The sequence below is a fragment of the Malaclemys terrapin genome, chromosome 3 (assembly GCF_027887155.1).
Source record: "Malaclemys terrapin pileata isolate rMalTer1 chromosome 3, rMalTer1.hap1, whole genome shotgun sequence".
Lineage (NCBI taxonomy): Eukaryota > Metazoa > Chordata > Testudines > Emydidae > Malaclemys > Malaclemys terrapin.
Window position 1 is genome coordinate 179,774,342 of NC_071507.1, and position 18,277 is coordinate 179,792,618.

At 40.1% G+C, this 18,277-nt stretch overlaps 1 protein-coding gene across 9 annotated transcripts in view; it reads left to right on the top strand.

The window, feature by feature from the left end:
* The window catches only part of LPIN1 (lipin 1), a 108,442-nt gene extending 94,744 nt beyond the window's left edge, over positions 1-13,698 (top strand). For all 9 annotated transcript variants that reach the window (XM_054021981.1, XM_054021973.1, XM_054021979.1 and 6 more), the window contains 7 exons: positions 371-515; positions 2,079-2,227; positions 3,305-3,391; positions 5,399-5,551; positions 6,342-6,456; positions 7,996-8,099; positions 9,712-13,698. In XM_054021981.1, the coding sequence (XP_053877956.1) occupies positions 371-515; positions 2,079-2,227; positions 3,305-3,391; positions 5,399-5,551; positions 6,342-6,456; positions 7,996-8,099; positions 9,712-9,871 (913 nt within the window). In that variant the 3' untranslated portion in view covers positions 9,872-13,698. The remainder of the gene's footprint in view (positions 1-370; positions 516-2,078; positions 2,228-3,304; positions 3,392-5,398; positions 5,552-6,341; positions 6,457-7,995; positions 8,100-9,711) is intronic.
* Positions 13,699-18,277: the final 4,579 nt, after the last annotated feature.

The following is an 18,277-nucleotide window of genomic DNA, read 5'->3' on the forward strand; positions in this document are numbered from 1 at the left end:
CCTTAGAATGAAACTCCTTTGTAGTTGCTCACATTAGCTAACAGATTTTATACATTGTTTGAGTTTTAAATGAATCAACATGGACTGTAATTTAAGTCTGTTAACTTAAAGTGACAATACTAGCATATAGACAAGTGAATGACTTGAAGAACCCAAATATGAATAATGGAAGACATGCGTGAATGAGAATTCAGCACTTCATTGATATATTTCTAAAGTCATGTTGTAAATAACCTCCCAAGAGACAGTACTTAGAAGCAGAGAATCAATTGACTTATTCAGTGAGTCAGTGCTAATGTATTTTTAATGGATACCCAAATGCATTTACTGAGAAACGATAGCATCATTTTCTCTGTATGTGATGTTCCAGACTAAAGGATGAATCTTCTTCAAGTGATGAAGACCCGAGAGCTGCAAAACCAAACATTGGGTCATTACAAACAAACTCAAGTCATCTCTCATTATTGTCAGGAATCAGTTACAAAAAGACCCTTCGACTCACGTCTGACCAGCTTGTGAGTTATTTTTACATATTCCTTCTGAAATATCATTTCTAGCACATTGCAGTTATTCAGGCTAGCACAAGGTTAATGAACTTTTAGTATTTGTGCTGACTACTAGGCCTTATGAAATTTAAAAAAATGTCTTAATGTTTGAAGGAAATCTCATGCTTAATGGAAAAGGTGTTGTATTGACAAATCAGGAGACTGAGGTCTTCCAAAATGGCAGCCTACAGTTAAACTCTGAAGTCTGCATTAAAACACCTAAGTAAGGGACCTGGTTTTTGAAAGTGCTTAGCACCCAACAGTTCCCATTGCATCTGTCAGGAGTCTGTGTATGTTATGTGTCATGGATGAAATTCTGTACTGTGCCTCTAGGAGGCGTGGCACAGAACTGGCAGCCCAGGTGTGGATGTGAGTGGTTTTGAGGGACTTTGTACCATCCCTATCTGGGCGGCCTTTGGGGCTGGAGAGGCCCTGGGAATAATTTAGACAGTGCTGGGGGACTGTCTAAGTTAGGGCAGCCTCCCTGAACTGCTTGATGGCCTGCAGTGCTGCCAGGAATCACCACAGTGATGTGTGCTATGATCCTTTCCCCGATACGTCCATCTGACTCCACTCCTGTCCCCAGCATACCCCCTACGCCAAGGTTTGAAGGGAGTCCTCAGAGGACAGCCTTATGGCTGTCGTGCTCAAGAAGAGTCCTCCACCAGCTGGAAAGGAAGTGTTTAAGGCTCCTTTATGCTGCTCCAGATCTTTTACCTGGCTTAAAGGGGCCAGGCGCTCTCTGTGTGTGTGTGTGTGTGTATGTGCACTTGCATACACACACGTGTGTGTATATTTCTCTTCTCTCTCTCCCCCTCACACATGCGCGCGCACACACAAGATAGCAGCTTCTAAAAGAGCTGTTTATGAATTTAGTGTGACCAGGACCATATTAATTTCAGTTCCTCTGCACAGAGGTGTTGTGATTAATGCTGATAAATAAAGCTGTTGCTGTTCAAGCCCAGGGCATTAATATTTGATTTGGAAAATTTGGCTATTTAGGAAAATGCATTTTCTCACATCCACACACGCAGCTAATTAATTTTCAGAAGTAAACACACTTGTGGAATACAACATTAGGCAGCCCACCACTCCCAGGTGGCTAAATGAGAGACTGTTCCCTGTAGTTGGCAACAGGTCTAGAATTTGCCTTAAGAAACAGATATGGTTTATTGGTCGTATTCTGTAACAAACTGAGAGCAGGGATATTCAAAGCCAGCGGGGCTTATTTTTCAGACGCAGTAGTTTTGGAGGGGCTTGAAGCCAAATCTGTTTTTTGCTGCCATGAACACTTCAGGCCATACCGTGCCACTGATTGCAAAGCAGAACTCCTTATAGCTTTTAATTCAGCTTATGAATCAAGGGCACAGCATGGCCCTTGCAGCCAAACTCTGCTTCCATTATTCAGTAGATAGTCCCATGACAGGAAGGGGATTAACACATGCCTAAGGAAATTATCATCCTCCCATTTGTGTTTATACTATTCTGCCCATTTCACCTGCACAGTTTGATCTTGCTAATAACGTTTCACAGAAAAGTCTAAAGCTCAAGAATGGCCCTAATGATGTGATCTTTAGTGTTACGACACAATATCAAGGCACGTGCCGCTGTGAAGGCACCATCTACTTATGGAATTGGGATGACAAGGTTATTATTTCTGACATCGATGGAACTATCACAAGGTAAGCTGACAAATGGGGCAAGATTTTACCTACGCGGTAATATCTCCTTCAGGCTCAAAAAATCGTTATTGACGTAGGGTTGGGGGAAGAGACCATCGTGTTCAGGCTTTGAATTTTCATGTTTAACCTGCTTTTGCAATGAAGCAAGAAATGTAGGAGGCTGCTATTACATTGACTGGATTGTTAAAGGCTGGTATGTGCCATACTGTTGATCTGTTTGTTACTTACAGGCTTTTCTGTGGTGCTTATCACAGTAGTATCTGTGCACCTCTCACACATTAATGAGTTCATTGTCGCGTCACATCTGTGAGGCACGCTGGAGTGATGTTCATTCTGGTTTTAGCGATATGACAAATTCCAGAGCTAATCCAGTGGGACAAGGCAGTGTGATGTAGTGGACAGGACACCAGAATAGGAGTCAGGGGATCTGGGGTCTATATCTGCCACTGAGCTGATTGAGTATTAACTATGTCACTTCACTGTTTTGTGCCCCTGTTTCCCATCCCATCGCCATGGTACACTCCGTCTTTTCTCTTTGGATTGTGAGCTTGTCAAGACAGGGACTGTCTGATTGTATCTGTGCAATCCCTTTCACAGTGGAGCCCTCTGTCTTGGTTGGGGCTTCTGTATGCTACATAGCATAAACAGTAATACTAAATTAATTACACTTACAATGGGGAATGCCACTGGAACCTGTAAAGCTATTTCCCCCATTTTATAGATGGTGAACTTAGGCCCAGAGGCACAGATCCTCAAGGGAATGTAGGTGCCTAATTCCCAGTGAAATCAATGGGCGCTAGATGCCTTTGACGGTCTGGGCCAGAGGGATTAAGCTATTAGCCAAGGTCACACAGAAGATCTGTGCCATATCTTGAACTGAAACCCTGATCTCTTGAATCTCAGGCTAGTGCATTAGCCAAAAGACTATCAGCCCACTCTGCTAGCCAAATGAATGCTTAGGAGGGCATGTATCAGAGCCACCCTTTCCTTAGAAAAACATTTAAAGTTGCTTCTGCCTGTTCTTTGGAAGTTATTTCTTGCAGTGCATTTTCTCTGTTTTTCCCCATCTTTATTCAGGTCGGATACTTTAGGCCATATTTTGCCCACTCTTGGCAAGGATTGGACGCACCAAGGGATTGCAAAGTTGTACCATAAAGTGAGCCAGTAAGTATTCAGCAAATCTCTTTGTGTTAATTTCGCTCAATTTAAATGCAAAACCAGATGCCTGTTCACAGCTCCAGGTGTCCTAGCAACTGTTTACAAGAATGGTGAATATAAGAAATGGGTAAATTACACTCACAACAGGAAATTGGACAGGATAAGTAGGATCAGGCTAAATGGTGAAGGACTTTAAAAGTGAGGACAAGAAGCTTGTGCTTCATGCAGTGATGAAGGGAGAACTTGTAGAGGGATGCAAAGAGCTGATAGGGGAGGGAAGGTTGATGGTATCGGTGTCAGAGAGAAGATTATGGTAGTCAAAATGCAAGATAAGGGCCTTGACAAGAACTTGGCAGCCTTCAAAGACAAAAGGCTGGAACTTTGAGATGTTCTCCTGTAAGAAGTGACAAGATTTAGACAGCCTGGATGTGTGCATCAAGGGAGAATGAAAGATGACACCAAGCCTTAGGGACTGAGAGGATAGTGGCCTTTGTCCATGGTGATAAAGAAGACAGGGAATGGGGATAAGGACTTGGTGGGGAAAGATTAGGAATGTCACATAGAGCTTAAATTTGTGCTGGACAACAAGAAGGATGCTTTGATGTAGGATTGGATGGAAGGAGATATTTCATCATATGCTAACATTCACACACATGTTGACTTACCCTTGTTTTTGTAAAAAATAAGTTTGACTTGATTGTTTCCCATTTACTAGTGGCGGCATTTTTGTTATGTGCATTGCTATGTTTCTTCATTATTCATAATTATTATTATATACATGTTCAGATGACCCTTAAATGTGTGAAGATCCTCAGATTCAAGGCACAATTGTCCATCTGATTGATTTGATTTGTTCTGTGGGCAGGGGTTGTGTTCAACTTTATTAGTTTTGTTTTCCATGGGTGATGTATTCTAAATTATGGACGATGTAATCTAAAATACAACAGAGACACTGGGCCTGACTCTTCCTTTAAATAGGTATAAATGACTATACAAGGTCACTTAGAGAGAGAGTGCGGGTGAGGCAATACCTTTCATTGGACAATCTTGGTGAGAGAGAGAAGCTTTCGAGCCACACAGAGGAAGATCAATACAATCTGAAAGCTCACATAGCAAAAGGTGTTTTGTTCCATGAATAAACTCTTACTTGTATTCGAAAATAATTGTTTTTGAAGCGAAATGTTTTTTTTAATTTTAGAAATTAGCATTGTTAAATCTACCACTGGAGGCAGCTATTACGGCTTTAATGGCCATAAATTTGGGTTTTCCTGTTAAATTACTAAATTAATTATACAGCATCTAGATATCACAGACTGGCCCTATATAAATGTCAAAGGGTGAAATTTAATGCCCTTACTCACATTTAATAGTACTTTACTTCATGGACAGTCCTATTACTGGGCTTGTGGAGTAACGTGCTATTAAACCAGACTAAGGGTATCAGAATCTGGCCCTACGATCACTAGAACCTGCTAAAATGATATCTCGAAAATAGTAGTCTGTGAATATCCTGTGACTTCTGATAAAACCTCTATTTCACTACCAAACTTGAAATTATCTCCAAACTCAGACATGTTTGAAGGAGTTCAGGCATACAAAACCAACCCTTTGCTATCACAAAGCCCCACAGGTGGGTTACATTTAAAGTAAGGTTGATCCAACATTGTTGCTGGATGCATAATATCCCTTCTTAAGAGGACTCATTTCAGTAAATGATGAGGGATGTGATGCAAATACACACAGCCAGATTTTACATGGGGGCCATACAAATCTCTGATATAGATTCTACTCTACTGGTATAAATCAGTGAATTTTTTGGAGCTATGCAGATTTTTGCTGTCTGGCTTGTAATGTTTTTACTCCTTAGTAATAATTTGTGAGTTCTTGTGGGGTAAAGAGGTTAAAGATCTGAATCTCTAATAGTCATGGCTTATGTCCTAATAAAATATCACAATTGTGAAAATGTCCACTTTATTATTAAAGTAATTTCTTCCTGGTTTGTTTGTGTAATAGAAACGGGTACAAATTTCTGTATTGCTCGGCACGTGCTATAGGAATGGCAGACATGACCAGAGGATATTTGCACTGGGTCAACGAACGAGGAACAGTGCTACCTCAAGGACCTGTGTTGTTAAGTCCAAGCAGCTTGTTCTCAGCCTTTCACAGGTATCATTAGGTAGTAGCTTGTACCCAATACAAAATTCACCTCTTATGTGACCACTTTAAATTATTCTCAGAGTTTCCCTGACAGCATTCCATATGTGTGCTCCTGGGCTGGGGAATGGTGCAGGGCCAGCTACACCAACTCTGCACTGTGCAGGATTCTCTCCCTGTCATGGGAATTCCCTTGGGGACAACTCTGTCACCTGTTTGGTCCCATTTTGGCAAGAGAGGCAGTTGTGAAAGGGCTGCAGCCCAGAGATGAACTGGCTCCTCTATTCATTATTCTGTAATGAAGCACTAAAGAGAATTAGAAGATGCCTTTGTCTTTACTTACCTTTAATTGTCAATGACTGATGACCTCATCAGTAGAAGCAGCTTAATTGAAGGTAGTCCTTTGGTTCTGGTGCATGGTGAAATTTAAATCCCAGAGAGAGCATACAGAAGCTATACAAAGGGAAGGCCATTATAATCTATTGACCCATTCTGCAGTTTTCAGTAAGGCAGTTTATATCATTACATTACATTTACCATACATCTTTATTTAGAAACTGCTGTCTATAATTCATTACCCTTGTTTAGTAGCTACATCTTTACCACACAGTTTTTAATAAAAGCTCCCTTTAGGAGGCTTGTTTTTACTTTGAACTTTATCTGTGCAAACATTTACATTTAATAGGAGCCCTGGCTTCTAAATGAAGTTGCATGGAGGTTTTCAATGCTAGAATCTGATTAGATGAAATGTATTACATAAAACAGTGGATGTACTTATGAAATACCTCCTTTTTTATTTTAGGGAAGTGATAGAAAAGAAGCCAGAAAAATTTAAAGTTCAGTGTCTGACAGACATCAAACATTTGTTTCATCCGAACACAGAACCCTTTTATGCTGCCTTTGGAAACAGACCAGCCGTAAGTAATAGTTGTGATTATTTTTGACTATGAAGTGCAAAAGTGCTGTTGTTGTTATTCAGTATTTCTTTTGTGATAATGCCTCAAGACTTCAAATAGGAATTAAGGCCACATTTTATTAGGCCCTGTAAAAACGAATAATGTAAAGTCAGTCTCTCCCTCATCGATTTCACACTTTAGGATGTCAAGTATCAGAGGGGTAGCCGTGTTAGTCTGAATCTGTAAAAAGCAACAGAGGGTCCTGTGGCACCTTTAAGACTAACAGAAGTATTGGGAGCATAAGCTTTCATGGGTAAGAACCTCACTTCTTCAGATGCAAGTAATGGAAATCTCCAGAGGCAGGTATAAATCAGTATGGAGATAACGAGGTTAGTTCAATCAGGGAGGGTGAGGTGCTCTGCTAGCAGTTGAGGTGTGAACACCAAGGGAGGAGAAACTGCTTCTGTAGTTGGAAAGCCATTCACAGTATTTGTTTAATCCTGATCTGATGGTGTCAAATTTGTAAATAAACTGGAGCTCAGCAGTTTCTCTTTGGAGTCTGGTCCTGAAGTTTTTTTTGCTGTAAGATGGCTACCTTTACATCTGCTATTGTGTGGCCAGGGAGGTTGAAGTGTTCTCCTACAGGTTTTTGTATATTGCCATTCCTGATATCTGACTTGTGTCCATTTATCCTCTTGCGTAGTGACTGTCCAGTTTGGCCAATGTACATAGCAGAGGGGCATTGCTGGCATATGATGGCATATATAACATTGGTGGACGTGCAGGTGAATGAGCCGGTGATGTTGTACCTGATCTGGTTAGGTCCTGTGATGGTGTTGCTGGTGTAGATATGTGGGCAGAGTTGGCATCGAGGTTTGTTGCACGGGTTGGTTCCTGAGTTAGAGTTGTTATGGTGCGGTGCGTGGTTGTTATGGTGCGCAGCAGGACTTAGACTCCAAAGTTACTTAGCCACTTTTGAAAATTGTACCCCTCTGTCTGTTTAATCTCCTCTAATGGTATGATAACTTGGGGCTTGTCTACACAGTGCGTTAGTGCGCACCAGTGGGGAGTAAATTCTAATCTGCACTAGTGTGTAGCATGCTAACTGGCCCATCTGAATCTTGCTGCCATACACTAAAAGTTCCCTAGTGCACATTAACGGAACCCATGTTACAAACAGCACTATGTTAATATGCACTAGGGAACTTTTAGTACATGCCAGCAGGGTCCACATGGGCCACTAAATGTGTGACATGCTGGTGTGGACAAGAATTTAAACTTCTCTGGTGCACACTAATGCACCATGTAGACAAGCTCTTAGTTCCTATGGATTTTGTTAGGCTTAGTTAATGCTAGTAACGCGCTATGAGAGCTTCAGATGCAGGATAACACGTGTATATTCTGTGCCAATACTTTGCACTTCAGTATTCTATATATATACTTCTGTGCTATATATTCTATATCTATATTCTATACATTCTATAAAGAATAAAATGTATTGTGCAAAGGCAGAAGTATGGTTTAATTTTTTTAAAGTTAATTTTTTTCTTTCTTTGCCAGGATGTTTATTCCTACAAGCAAGTGGGAGTCTCTTTAAACAGAATATTCACAGTTAATCCCAAAGGAGAACTTATACAAGAACATGCAAAAACCAACATCTCATCGTAAGTAATAATTTGTCCTGAATACTTCATGGGCCAAATTCATCACCCAGTTGATGACGAGAGTTACACCAAGGATTTATTTGGCTCTGTTTTAGCAAAGGTTTCCTCTAACTGTTTAAAATGGAAATATATGGATTGATATAACATTTGATTACTTTGATACCAAGTCTCCACTTGCCATTATTTGAACTAACAAGAAAGATACGTACTGAGCCAGCAATTTAAAAAAAAGGTTTATTTTATTCACTTACAGGGATGCTGTCCACTTCTAATGCAGTCAGTTTAAAAAATAAGTTAAATGTAGTTTCCCTGCTCCATTTTTCGTGATCTTTACATAATTCCTTCTTTAAACTTTCAGGGTTTCTATGTGAAAGACTTAGGAAAACAAAAGTTGAAACTAACTATATAGTGGGCACTGCTAAAAGTGGCTATACACAAATCCCTGTCCAATGGAAGTTAATGGGAATTTTCCAGATTTTAACAATCTGAAAGCTTGATTTTGGAAGCACTTGCATGCACTACACGTCCCATTACAGTCAACAGAACTACTCACATGAGCAGGGTTCTACAATCAGGCCCTGAAAAAATATAAATAACTATTTTTCTCTTTCAGTTATAGGACCCTAAGGGTAAACTGGTAACAATAGTGGATAGGAAAAAATCAGACAAATGTAGATTTAAATTTGTTTGTCCCTTTAATTCTCTTAGCGTCTATGAGCCAGAATGTGAACCTTGTATTCGTACTGGTGGACAGTTATTCACAAGAGCATTCCCATTGACTCAGTAACTGCTCACTAGTGTGAGTGAGGGTTAGTACTCCTATATACCTGAGAGAATGGTTTGCAGCATGTACAGAATCCATCTACACAGAATGGTTTGCAGCAGGTAACAAAAACATTTAAAAAAATCATTTTATAGAGTCACAGGTAGAGGGGGAAATAAAATAAATAGTGTGTATAGTTATCATGCTACAGTCACTGCTTGTGAGCAGTCCTGGAACAGTAGAGGGATTGTTACAACGTGATGGTACGATCAATGTCAGGACGATGCAGTGGACAGCCAGGTGGAAAGAATATAGGTTGAGGTACTGAAACCTCATAAACATTTTAGTTCAAATTTTCAACAGTGACTAATGATTTTGGGTGCCTGCAGTCCTGGGTTTCTCCACTTGAGACACCTGAAAGGTGCCAGACTGTCAGAGAGTGAGTACTCCGCTCTTTTGAAAAAATGAAGCCTCTTTAGGATGTCTCAAGTTGGGGACCCAGAAAAGAAGAAACCCCAAATTACTAGTCACTTTTGAAAATCTGGGCCTTAATGGTTGTTTTTTTAATAAATAATTCTTCTATGTGGGCTTCACCGCCTAACCATTTCCAAAATGAACGGTGGTAAACTCTGCTTTCCAACACATAACCCTTTGAACATCACTGCTCAAAATGAATGCCGAAGAAGGGGTGGAAGCCGGCTGCTTGGACTGATCATTTCATGCAGATGAGCTTTAAATTGTATTGGTAATGTGCAATAGGGTGCCTAGAGCCTTGGCTGGGCATCTTTATTTTTAAATCAAAATAAATAAAGAATCTGAGATGATTTAAACAGTATTTTTCCCCCCCAGTTACGTCAGACTCTGTGAGGTGGTTGATCACCTGTTTCCTTTGCTGAAAAGAAGCCATTCTTCAGACTTCCCTTGTTCTGATACCTACAGTCAGTTCACATACTGGAGGGAACCACTACCACCTTTCGAAAACCAGGATATTCATCCGTCCTCATCTTAAATGCATCTACAGCCTCTTGTTCTAAGGACTGGTTATCTTATATTTAAAAGACACAGCTTGGTTTTTGCCTTGAATAGATCAGCTGGAATCTGTGCTATGGTGAGCATTGTATTCATTTGTTAAAAGCAAATTTGGAGCTGTGTTTCCATGCTTAAAGTCACATTTCCAGTGACTAAAAATGGGAGTGGTGCTTCCAACTTCTCAGCCAACGTGCTCAAAATGTGCAACAGTCTTTTTTTAAAAAGATCAATTACAAGTGCAATGATACTGGTTTTAAGTTAAAAATACTATAAGGTTTAGTTAAAAAAACCCACCAGTGGTTCTCAACCTTTTCCTCACCATATGTGCCATGAACCATCTTCCCATCTAGCCAGAACCCCCTTCCATTTAGCAGGATGGGAAGGGCAGGGTTTCAACACCCTGACACCAGTTTGTATGTCAAATTGCGACCTCTGTAAAATCAAAAATCCCTCATTTAAAAGAACAGACAGTAATCCCCTCCCAAATAAGCATAGGATTGCATAAGAGTTATTGGGCCAAAACTTTAGCTGGTTTAAATTGTTTTTTTTTTCTGGGAAATAAATAATGCACACTGTAAATAGAAAGTAAGGGAAATAAAAATATTGTATCTGATTCTGTCATCCCTACTCACCTTGAGCAGTACCTTACTCCAAAAGCAGTCCATTTGGATTAAGGTACAGTGTAAGTCTACAAGTGGAAGAATTCGACTCATTGGGTGAAATCCTGGCCCCGTTGAAGTAAATGGCAAAACTCCTGTTGTCATCAGTAAGGTCAAGATTTTACCCATTGATTGCACAGAGTTACACTTTGCTGGAGCTGACAGCTTCAAGGGATTTGTCAGAACTGAAAAGTATTTTGTGAAGCATTTTCTATGGCTAAAATGTGAACTTGCTGCTGGTTAAGGATGCATCTCATGATTTCACCTTGCAGCATTTTTTCAGTTGTGTGTGCTTTGCAGTACATCTGGCCATCTTTGGCATTAATGAAATCTTCCTTTTCACTTTCAGTTCTATACCTGAAAACTTCTTTTCTCATTTGCACAGACACTGGTTGTAGGTACTGCTCTGTTATGCTACTTACTTTTCAATGCCTTAAATCTTAACTGTGTGCATTGGAGTCAATATTGCAGATCATTTGAGAACATTTTTCAAATAATGTACTGCAGTACTTTGCTTTAAATTGTAACTTCAACTGCCATACACCAAATGATCAAAAAATTTGTGCTTGGAGATAAATAGTAAACTGATTATCTTTTTTATTTTTAAAAATATTTGGTTGGGGGGGTATGTCCAAAGCATAATTTTTTTCTGAAAATGGCATCATGGGATTCTATGTTTAGTGTATTTCAGTTTCTCCCATATCAAATTTGCTCAGTTAAAAGGAAAGGATAGACCCTGTTCCTGATTTAACTCAATGGAAGTTTTGCCACTGGCAGTTGGAAATAGATTGGTGCCCCAAAATATGGATTTTCTAACTGCTGGCCCTGCATACTCACTCATTTTGGATGTTAAAGTCAAGGGGCCAATTCACATTGCCCTGCATCTTGAGTAATCATTTACACAAGTGCCCAAAGTCTTTCCTTCTTGTGCAGCATCACTGGATCTCTGACCCAGGAGAAGAATATTACAGGTGCATGTCAGGTACATGTATGCTGTAGTTAAGTCAGAATGAGTGCACAAGGAGGAAACACACATTTTGACTTTCAGTTCTTAGGTCAAGTGTGCAGGGCTGGCAGTTTAAAACACAATAAAAAAGATATTTGTTTTTAAACTGAACAAATTTGGTATTGAGTTCCTGAGACACCATCAATGTGGGCCTCAGGGTGCCAATTTAAGAGAATCACGTCTCTAAGTACAACCACACTTTAATTTATATTATGTGACTCTTGGCTGAATAGGCCAGGGATTAGGAGTAGTGATATGATTTTATCTCTGTATAAAGCCTCAATGAGACCAATGCTACAATATCTCATATAGGTTTTGATGACCAAATTTTAAAAAGATGTTGAAAAATTGGAGAGGGTTCAGAAAAGAGTTACAAAAATGATTCGGGGTCTGGAGAAAATGCCTGAGAGTGAGAGACTTAGAGCTTAGTCTGTTTAGTTTAGCAAAAAGAAGATTGAGAGGTGATTTAATTGCAGCATATGAGTACACCTCTACCCCGATATAACGCTGTCCTCGGGAGCCAAAAAATCTTACCGCGTTATAGGTGAAACCACGTAATATTGAACTTGCTTTGATCCGCCGGAGTGCGCAGCCCTGCCCCCCCCGGAGCGCTGCGTTACCGCGTTATATCCGAATTTGTATCTGAATTCGTGTTATATCGGGTCGCGTTATATCGGGGTAGAGGTATACCATCAGGAGGAGAAAATGCTGGATATTAAAGGGGTCTTTAATCTAGCAGAGAAAGGAAAACAGGAACCAAGAGCAGGAAACTGAAGCCAGACAAATTCAAATTGGAAATAAGGCACAATTTCTTAACAGTGGGGTGTGCTTCTTCATCTCTTGATATCTTGAAATCAAAGCTGGATACCTTTCTGAAAGATATGTTTTAGCCAAATACAAGTTATTAGGTTCAATACAGGGGTGTAAAATTTAATGGCCTGTGATATACAGGAAGTCAGGGTGGATGATCTAATGACCCCTGCTGGCCTTAAGCTATATGAAACTATGAAATATTCGTTGTAGATATTATTTATTACCTCCTGTCATTAACTGTTGAATTACTGGATGAACATATTAGCCGTAGCCTGTCCGTATTTATTTTGCTAATGGCCTGTTGTAGTGCATTTATAATATAAAAAATTCCCAGCCTCTAGATAAGATGCACTCAGTTCAGTTACCGTCCTGCAGTACTTAAGGCCTGACTTTCAGAGCTGAGCAACTGGAGCTCCCATTGATCTGAGCCAGAGCGAAACACATCTGAAAGGCAGGTCCATAGCGTTTATTTGCTGATGTGCCAATCAGTAGTGAATCCAGTTTTAATCACCTTTTAGTATTGGAAACAAAATGGCAGTGTAGATGAGTAGCTGATTTAAACCATTTCAGTTTGAAGACCCTACTACACTATGGGACACTGTGCTCTGTCAAAGTTTGACTGTAGCTGTATAAACACACAAAGGTATATTTCACTCTTAGCTAATATTTATTAAGTTGGCTCATGGGGAGAACAGTTTGGAAAATCAAAAGCTTGTTCTGTTAGCAACAAAAGATTTTGCTTCATTTTAAAATATTTTTTTAAGTACACTATATTTTGCTTTGATGGTCAGGCAGTTGTATGCATACATCTTTAAATTGGATTATTCATTCATAAAGAACAAAGTAGAATGGTTAAAGGAATTCTTACTCTTTCCGTGAAAGAAAAATGTTGCCTGCTTTCAGTTTAATGGTGGTTTCTGTTACAGAAAGAATATTTTTTGCTAACATAGTGCAAATACAGACACCCAAACCACAATGTGCTCTATTGCTACAATAGACATATTATAAACTAGACTATGCAGTGGTGACTATTGTTTATTTTCATGAATCTGATGATTATCCCACTCAACATGGGTGGTCGTAGGAGGGGGAGGATAATATATGCATCTCATCAGCTATATTGAAGCTAAAATTTATTGACAACTTTTGGGATTGTGGGAATTTTTTATTTTATTTTTTGGTTTGGCTCATCATTTCTGTTTCTATTTATATATAGGATTTGCTCTGTCTAGTGAAACTGATGGAAATCATTGTAACACCTCATTTTGATGTGCTGAATGCAAAGACATTAAAGATATATTGTAATAAATGCAAAGAGCTGAACAATAATTTTCTGCCATTTCAATTCTGCGACATCTTAAAAATAGTCAGCTTTGGCCTTGTATCTTCTGGCCAACTCGAAAGAATATTGTGTTAGGATAATTGTGTCCATTAGTAATGGCTTGTCTTTTATCAGGGTTACCCAGTGTTACGTCCAGCATTTGTAGTATTCACCCTGTGGCATCACAGAGAGCCCCGTGAGCCAAAGCTTATGGAAGATGCCATTGAAGGTGGCCTGGCCAGAGTGCCTCTGTTCTCCCACTATTCCTGGCTGTCAAAAAGCACTTTAGTGCCTGGAGCAGCCAGGCAGAAATTAGAGCAACCCTGATGCTAACTTACTGCAGGGACCAAAAAGGCCTACACGGCTTGGCCCAAAATTCGAGAGCTGCAAAGGCCTAACGCCAGCTTTTTGCTCCTTTGGCCCCATCCATTCCCCCCTCTCCTCAAGTCCTGGCCTGAGCACAGCTCAGCCTGACCTCAAAATCTGGGTCTGGGTTTCCAGTTCACATCCTTCAGGTTCGAATGAGACCCTGGATACATAAGGGTCTGGTCATGTCCCAGTGAAGGCAATAGGAGTGCTGTCATTGGCTGTGATGGGACCAGGACTGCACAGTAAGGTTTGTTTTGTTTTCCATTCCATTGCTGAGAAATAGACAAGAAAAATAATTGCTGCTTTTTATGAAAACACTAAATATGCATTGTGCTTCCTCTGCTGGATTTACTGAACAAATAATGACAATCAGTTCTCAGTGCTGCCAGGCTCGCATTGGTTGATGATTAAAAAATAAAAATGTTTGGATTTAAGAAAGTTCTACAGCAGCTGAAGTTCAGTTCAAAATTGTGAAAAGAGCCATGTCTAGGCAGCCCACACTCACGACAGCACCAGGCCTCTCTATTGTCTGTGAAGCTCTCACCTGTGTAAAAGTTTACGCTAAAGCTCTGGAGATGGGTTTGAAACAAGTGTGCTTTTTAAATTAATAATCACAGAAATGACACCTTCGCCTTTGTAAGGATCTATTTATTGCTCCTGGGATATCCTGTGAACAAAGGGTGCATAAAAAGTTTGAGGTAACAAACTTTCAGAGGAGCTACACACTTAAAACTGCCTCCTGGTGCTGCAATGGAAGAAGAACCATTTCCCTTTAAATATAAAGGTCTAGACAGTTGGAGTGTTTAATGTGCTTTGCAAATGGCACCAAATACCTTGGGAGATGTAAAACCAAATACAAGAAACTACTTTGTTCAGTATTCAGGACCAAATATAAGTACTTGGAAATATGAGGCCTTCAGCTCACCCTCTTGTGTACACCCAAGCTGGGCACCATTTTAAAAGGCCTTCTCCGTGTGTAGCCACAGTAAAGATATGGCTTTGTAAATGCACATGAGTGATGCTGACATCTAATACAGCAGACTACAGCCCTTGTGGTTTTGGAGGAAAAGCCAGGCTTTCCTTGGCCATAATGCATTTCAACTGTGCAAGGGAAGGGCTGAGTGTAGGTGATCACCCAGGATATTGCCCCTTTCCTTCCCCTGACCCTCCAAGCTTTGTTGTGGCTCCCGCTGTGGAATCACATAGAGAATGGTGCTGCAAGATCCTCTTGTCCTGCTTGGGAGGGGGCTACTGAGGGGCCTGCAAAGGCTACTTTAGCCGTTCAATCTAGCATGAGCACAATGGGTGCAGGAGCAGGGAGAGGCACATTGTGTTACAATTTAAGGGTACGTCTTCACTACCCGCCAGATCGGCGGGTAGTAATCGATCTATCAGGGATTGATTTATTGTGTCTCATCTAGACGCGATAAATCGATCCCCAAACACGCTCCCCATCAACTCTGGAACTCCACCAGAGCGAGAGGCGGAAGCGGAGTTGACGGGGGAGCCGCGGCCATCGATCCCACGCCGTGAGGACGTGAGGTAAATCAATCTAAGATACGTCGACTTCAGCTATGCTATTCTCGTAGCTGAAGTTGCGTATCTTAGATCAATTCCTCCCTTCCCCCCCAGTGTAGACCAGCCCTAAGTGCCTGTATAATTGCTCTGGAGCCTGAGAGGTAGAATGTTCCCTTCTCATCACTGCACATTGGTTCAGTCCTGAGCCCGGCTACTCGAGTCAGGCACTTGGCTCAGGCTTTGGCCTGAAAGTATTCGGCCTGAAATCGTGCCAGGCTTTGCTTTGAGACCGTTGCATGAGAGAGGGGTGAACAGGCCCTTTACGTCTGGTTTGCCAAGTAGGAGAGGATAAAACTGATCAAGAACAAATCTGTTTTTCGAGTGTCTAAGAGGGGGTATTGCAACCAGCCGAGGAAAGTTGCAGGTGCCATTACAATTTAAATCTTAATTAAGTACAATACCCTCCTAATTTGTCCATTGAATTAGAAAACCATATAGCAGCTCATCACTCTGAAATAGGGTATACAGCTCCATAATACCACAGGAATCTGTTTTCAAAAAAGGCTTGGATAGGCATTGTGACTCTAATTCAGCAAAGAATTTAACGATATACTTAAGTCCCATGGACTTCATCAGAACCTAAGAACATGCCTAAATGTTTGCTGAACTGGGGCCTGGAGAGTTGCTAACAGTTCTCAGTTTTCTAATGGCTACACTTTCATATAGTTTCCAAGCCTATAGCTATGTCAGGTGTTCAGTGTACTGCCAGCACTCTATTTATTGATACAGGAAATCCATTTTGCCTTTTAATGAGTTTTGCAAGCAAGTGGCCCCTTCCTGTGACTCATTTTGTGTTTTCTGAATGGGTTTTGTGGGTTAAAGTTTCACAATTGCAAAGTAACCGCGATGTCTGCTTTTCCTTGTCGACTGGAATCTTAACAAGGAGAATACATTTTGGAACAAAGAAATGTAAATGGAATAGAACAGTTCACATTTCTTTACAAAATTATATAAACAGCCTTTTTCGAGACAGTTAAAAGAAACATGCAAACTGAAACTAGGTCATGTTTTCAAACTGATTTGTTTAACAAATAGGTTTGGTTTAGAACATCACTTTTAACACAAAAAATACAGTTTCATTGATTTTTGTCTCAATAGCTATTTTGTCTTTTGATTTATAACTAATAAGTATTCCAAAAATAAACACCAAGGGCCTTACTTTGATGTCAGTTACAGCAGAGCAGCTAAGTCAAGGTTACCACTCAGCTTCACACAACTAACTGACAATTACATTTTCATCCTAAATATTGAACTATCCTAAAGGAGCCTTAATTCAGTGACTGATCCTGTAATTGCATGATTTTTAATCTTCTTAGATAGTTTTTGAATTTTAATGCATCAGGTGAGGAACTGGGAGGATTACTTCTGCTTTTGTTTTTGTCTTTTGGAAGAGGTATGGCAGAGGAGGGAGAGAATCCTATTAAAATCGGTACCATTAACATGGGATTCATAGATTCCTAGCCCAGAAGAGGCCATTGTGATCATCCAGTCTGATCTTCTGCATAACACAGGCCATAGAACTTCCCCAAAATAATTTCTAGAGCAGATCTGTTAGAAAAGTATCCAATCTTGACTTAAAAATGGTCACTAATGGAAAATCCACCACAACCCTGGGTCAATTGTTCCAATGGCTAATTACGCTCAACATAAAAAAGTTGTACCTTTTTTCCAGTCTGAATTTATATAGCTTCAACTTCCAGACATTGAATTGTGTTATACCTTTTTCTTCCAGATTGAAGAGTCTATTATTAAATATTTGTTCCCCATGTAGGTACTTATAGACTGTAATCAAGTCACCCGTAAACCTTCTTTTTGTTAAACTAAATAGATTTGAGCTCCTTGAGTCTAGCACTATAAGGCATATTTTCTAGTCCTTTAATAATTCTCATGGCTCTTCTCTGAACCCTCTCCAATTTATCAACAACCTTCTTGAACTGTGGGCACCAGAATCTCACACAGTATTCCAACAGCACCAGTGCCAAATGCAGAGGTAAAGTAACCTCTCTACTCCTACTTGATTCCCCTGTTTATGCATCCAAGGATTGGATCCTGCTTTGGCCACAGCATCACACTGCAAGCTCATTTTCAGTTGATTATCAACCATGAACCTCAAAATCCTTGAGTCACTGCTTCCCACCCTAGTCTCCAATCCTGTAAATATGGCCTACATTCTTTATTCCTAAATGTATGTAGCAGTATTAAAACGCATATTGTTTGCCTGGGCCCAGCTTATCAAATGATCCAAATTGCTCTGAATCAATGACCTGTCCTCTTCATTATTTACCACTCCCCCAATTTTTGTGTCACCTGCAAACTTTGTGCTGATTTTATATTTTCTTCCAGATCATTTAATAAAAATATTAAATAGCGGAGAGCCAAGAACCAATCCTGCGGGACCCCACTGGAAACAAACCCCATTGATGATAAATTCCCCATGTATAGTTACATTTTGAGCCCTATCAGTTAGCCAGTTTTTAATCTATTTAATGCGTACCATCTTAATGTTATATCATTCTTGTTTTTCAGTTGAAATATCATGGTCAAATGCTTTACAGAAGTCTAAATATATTACATAAACATTATAACCTTTGTCAATCAAATGCATTATCTCATCAAAAAGAAACAGTTTGACAGGACCTA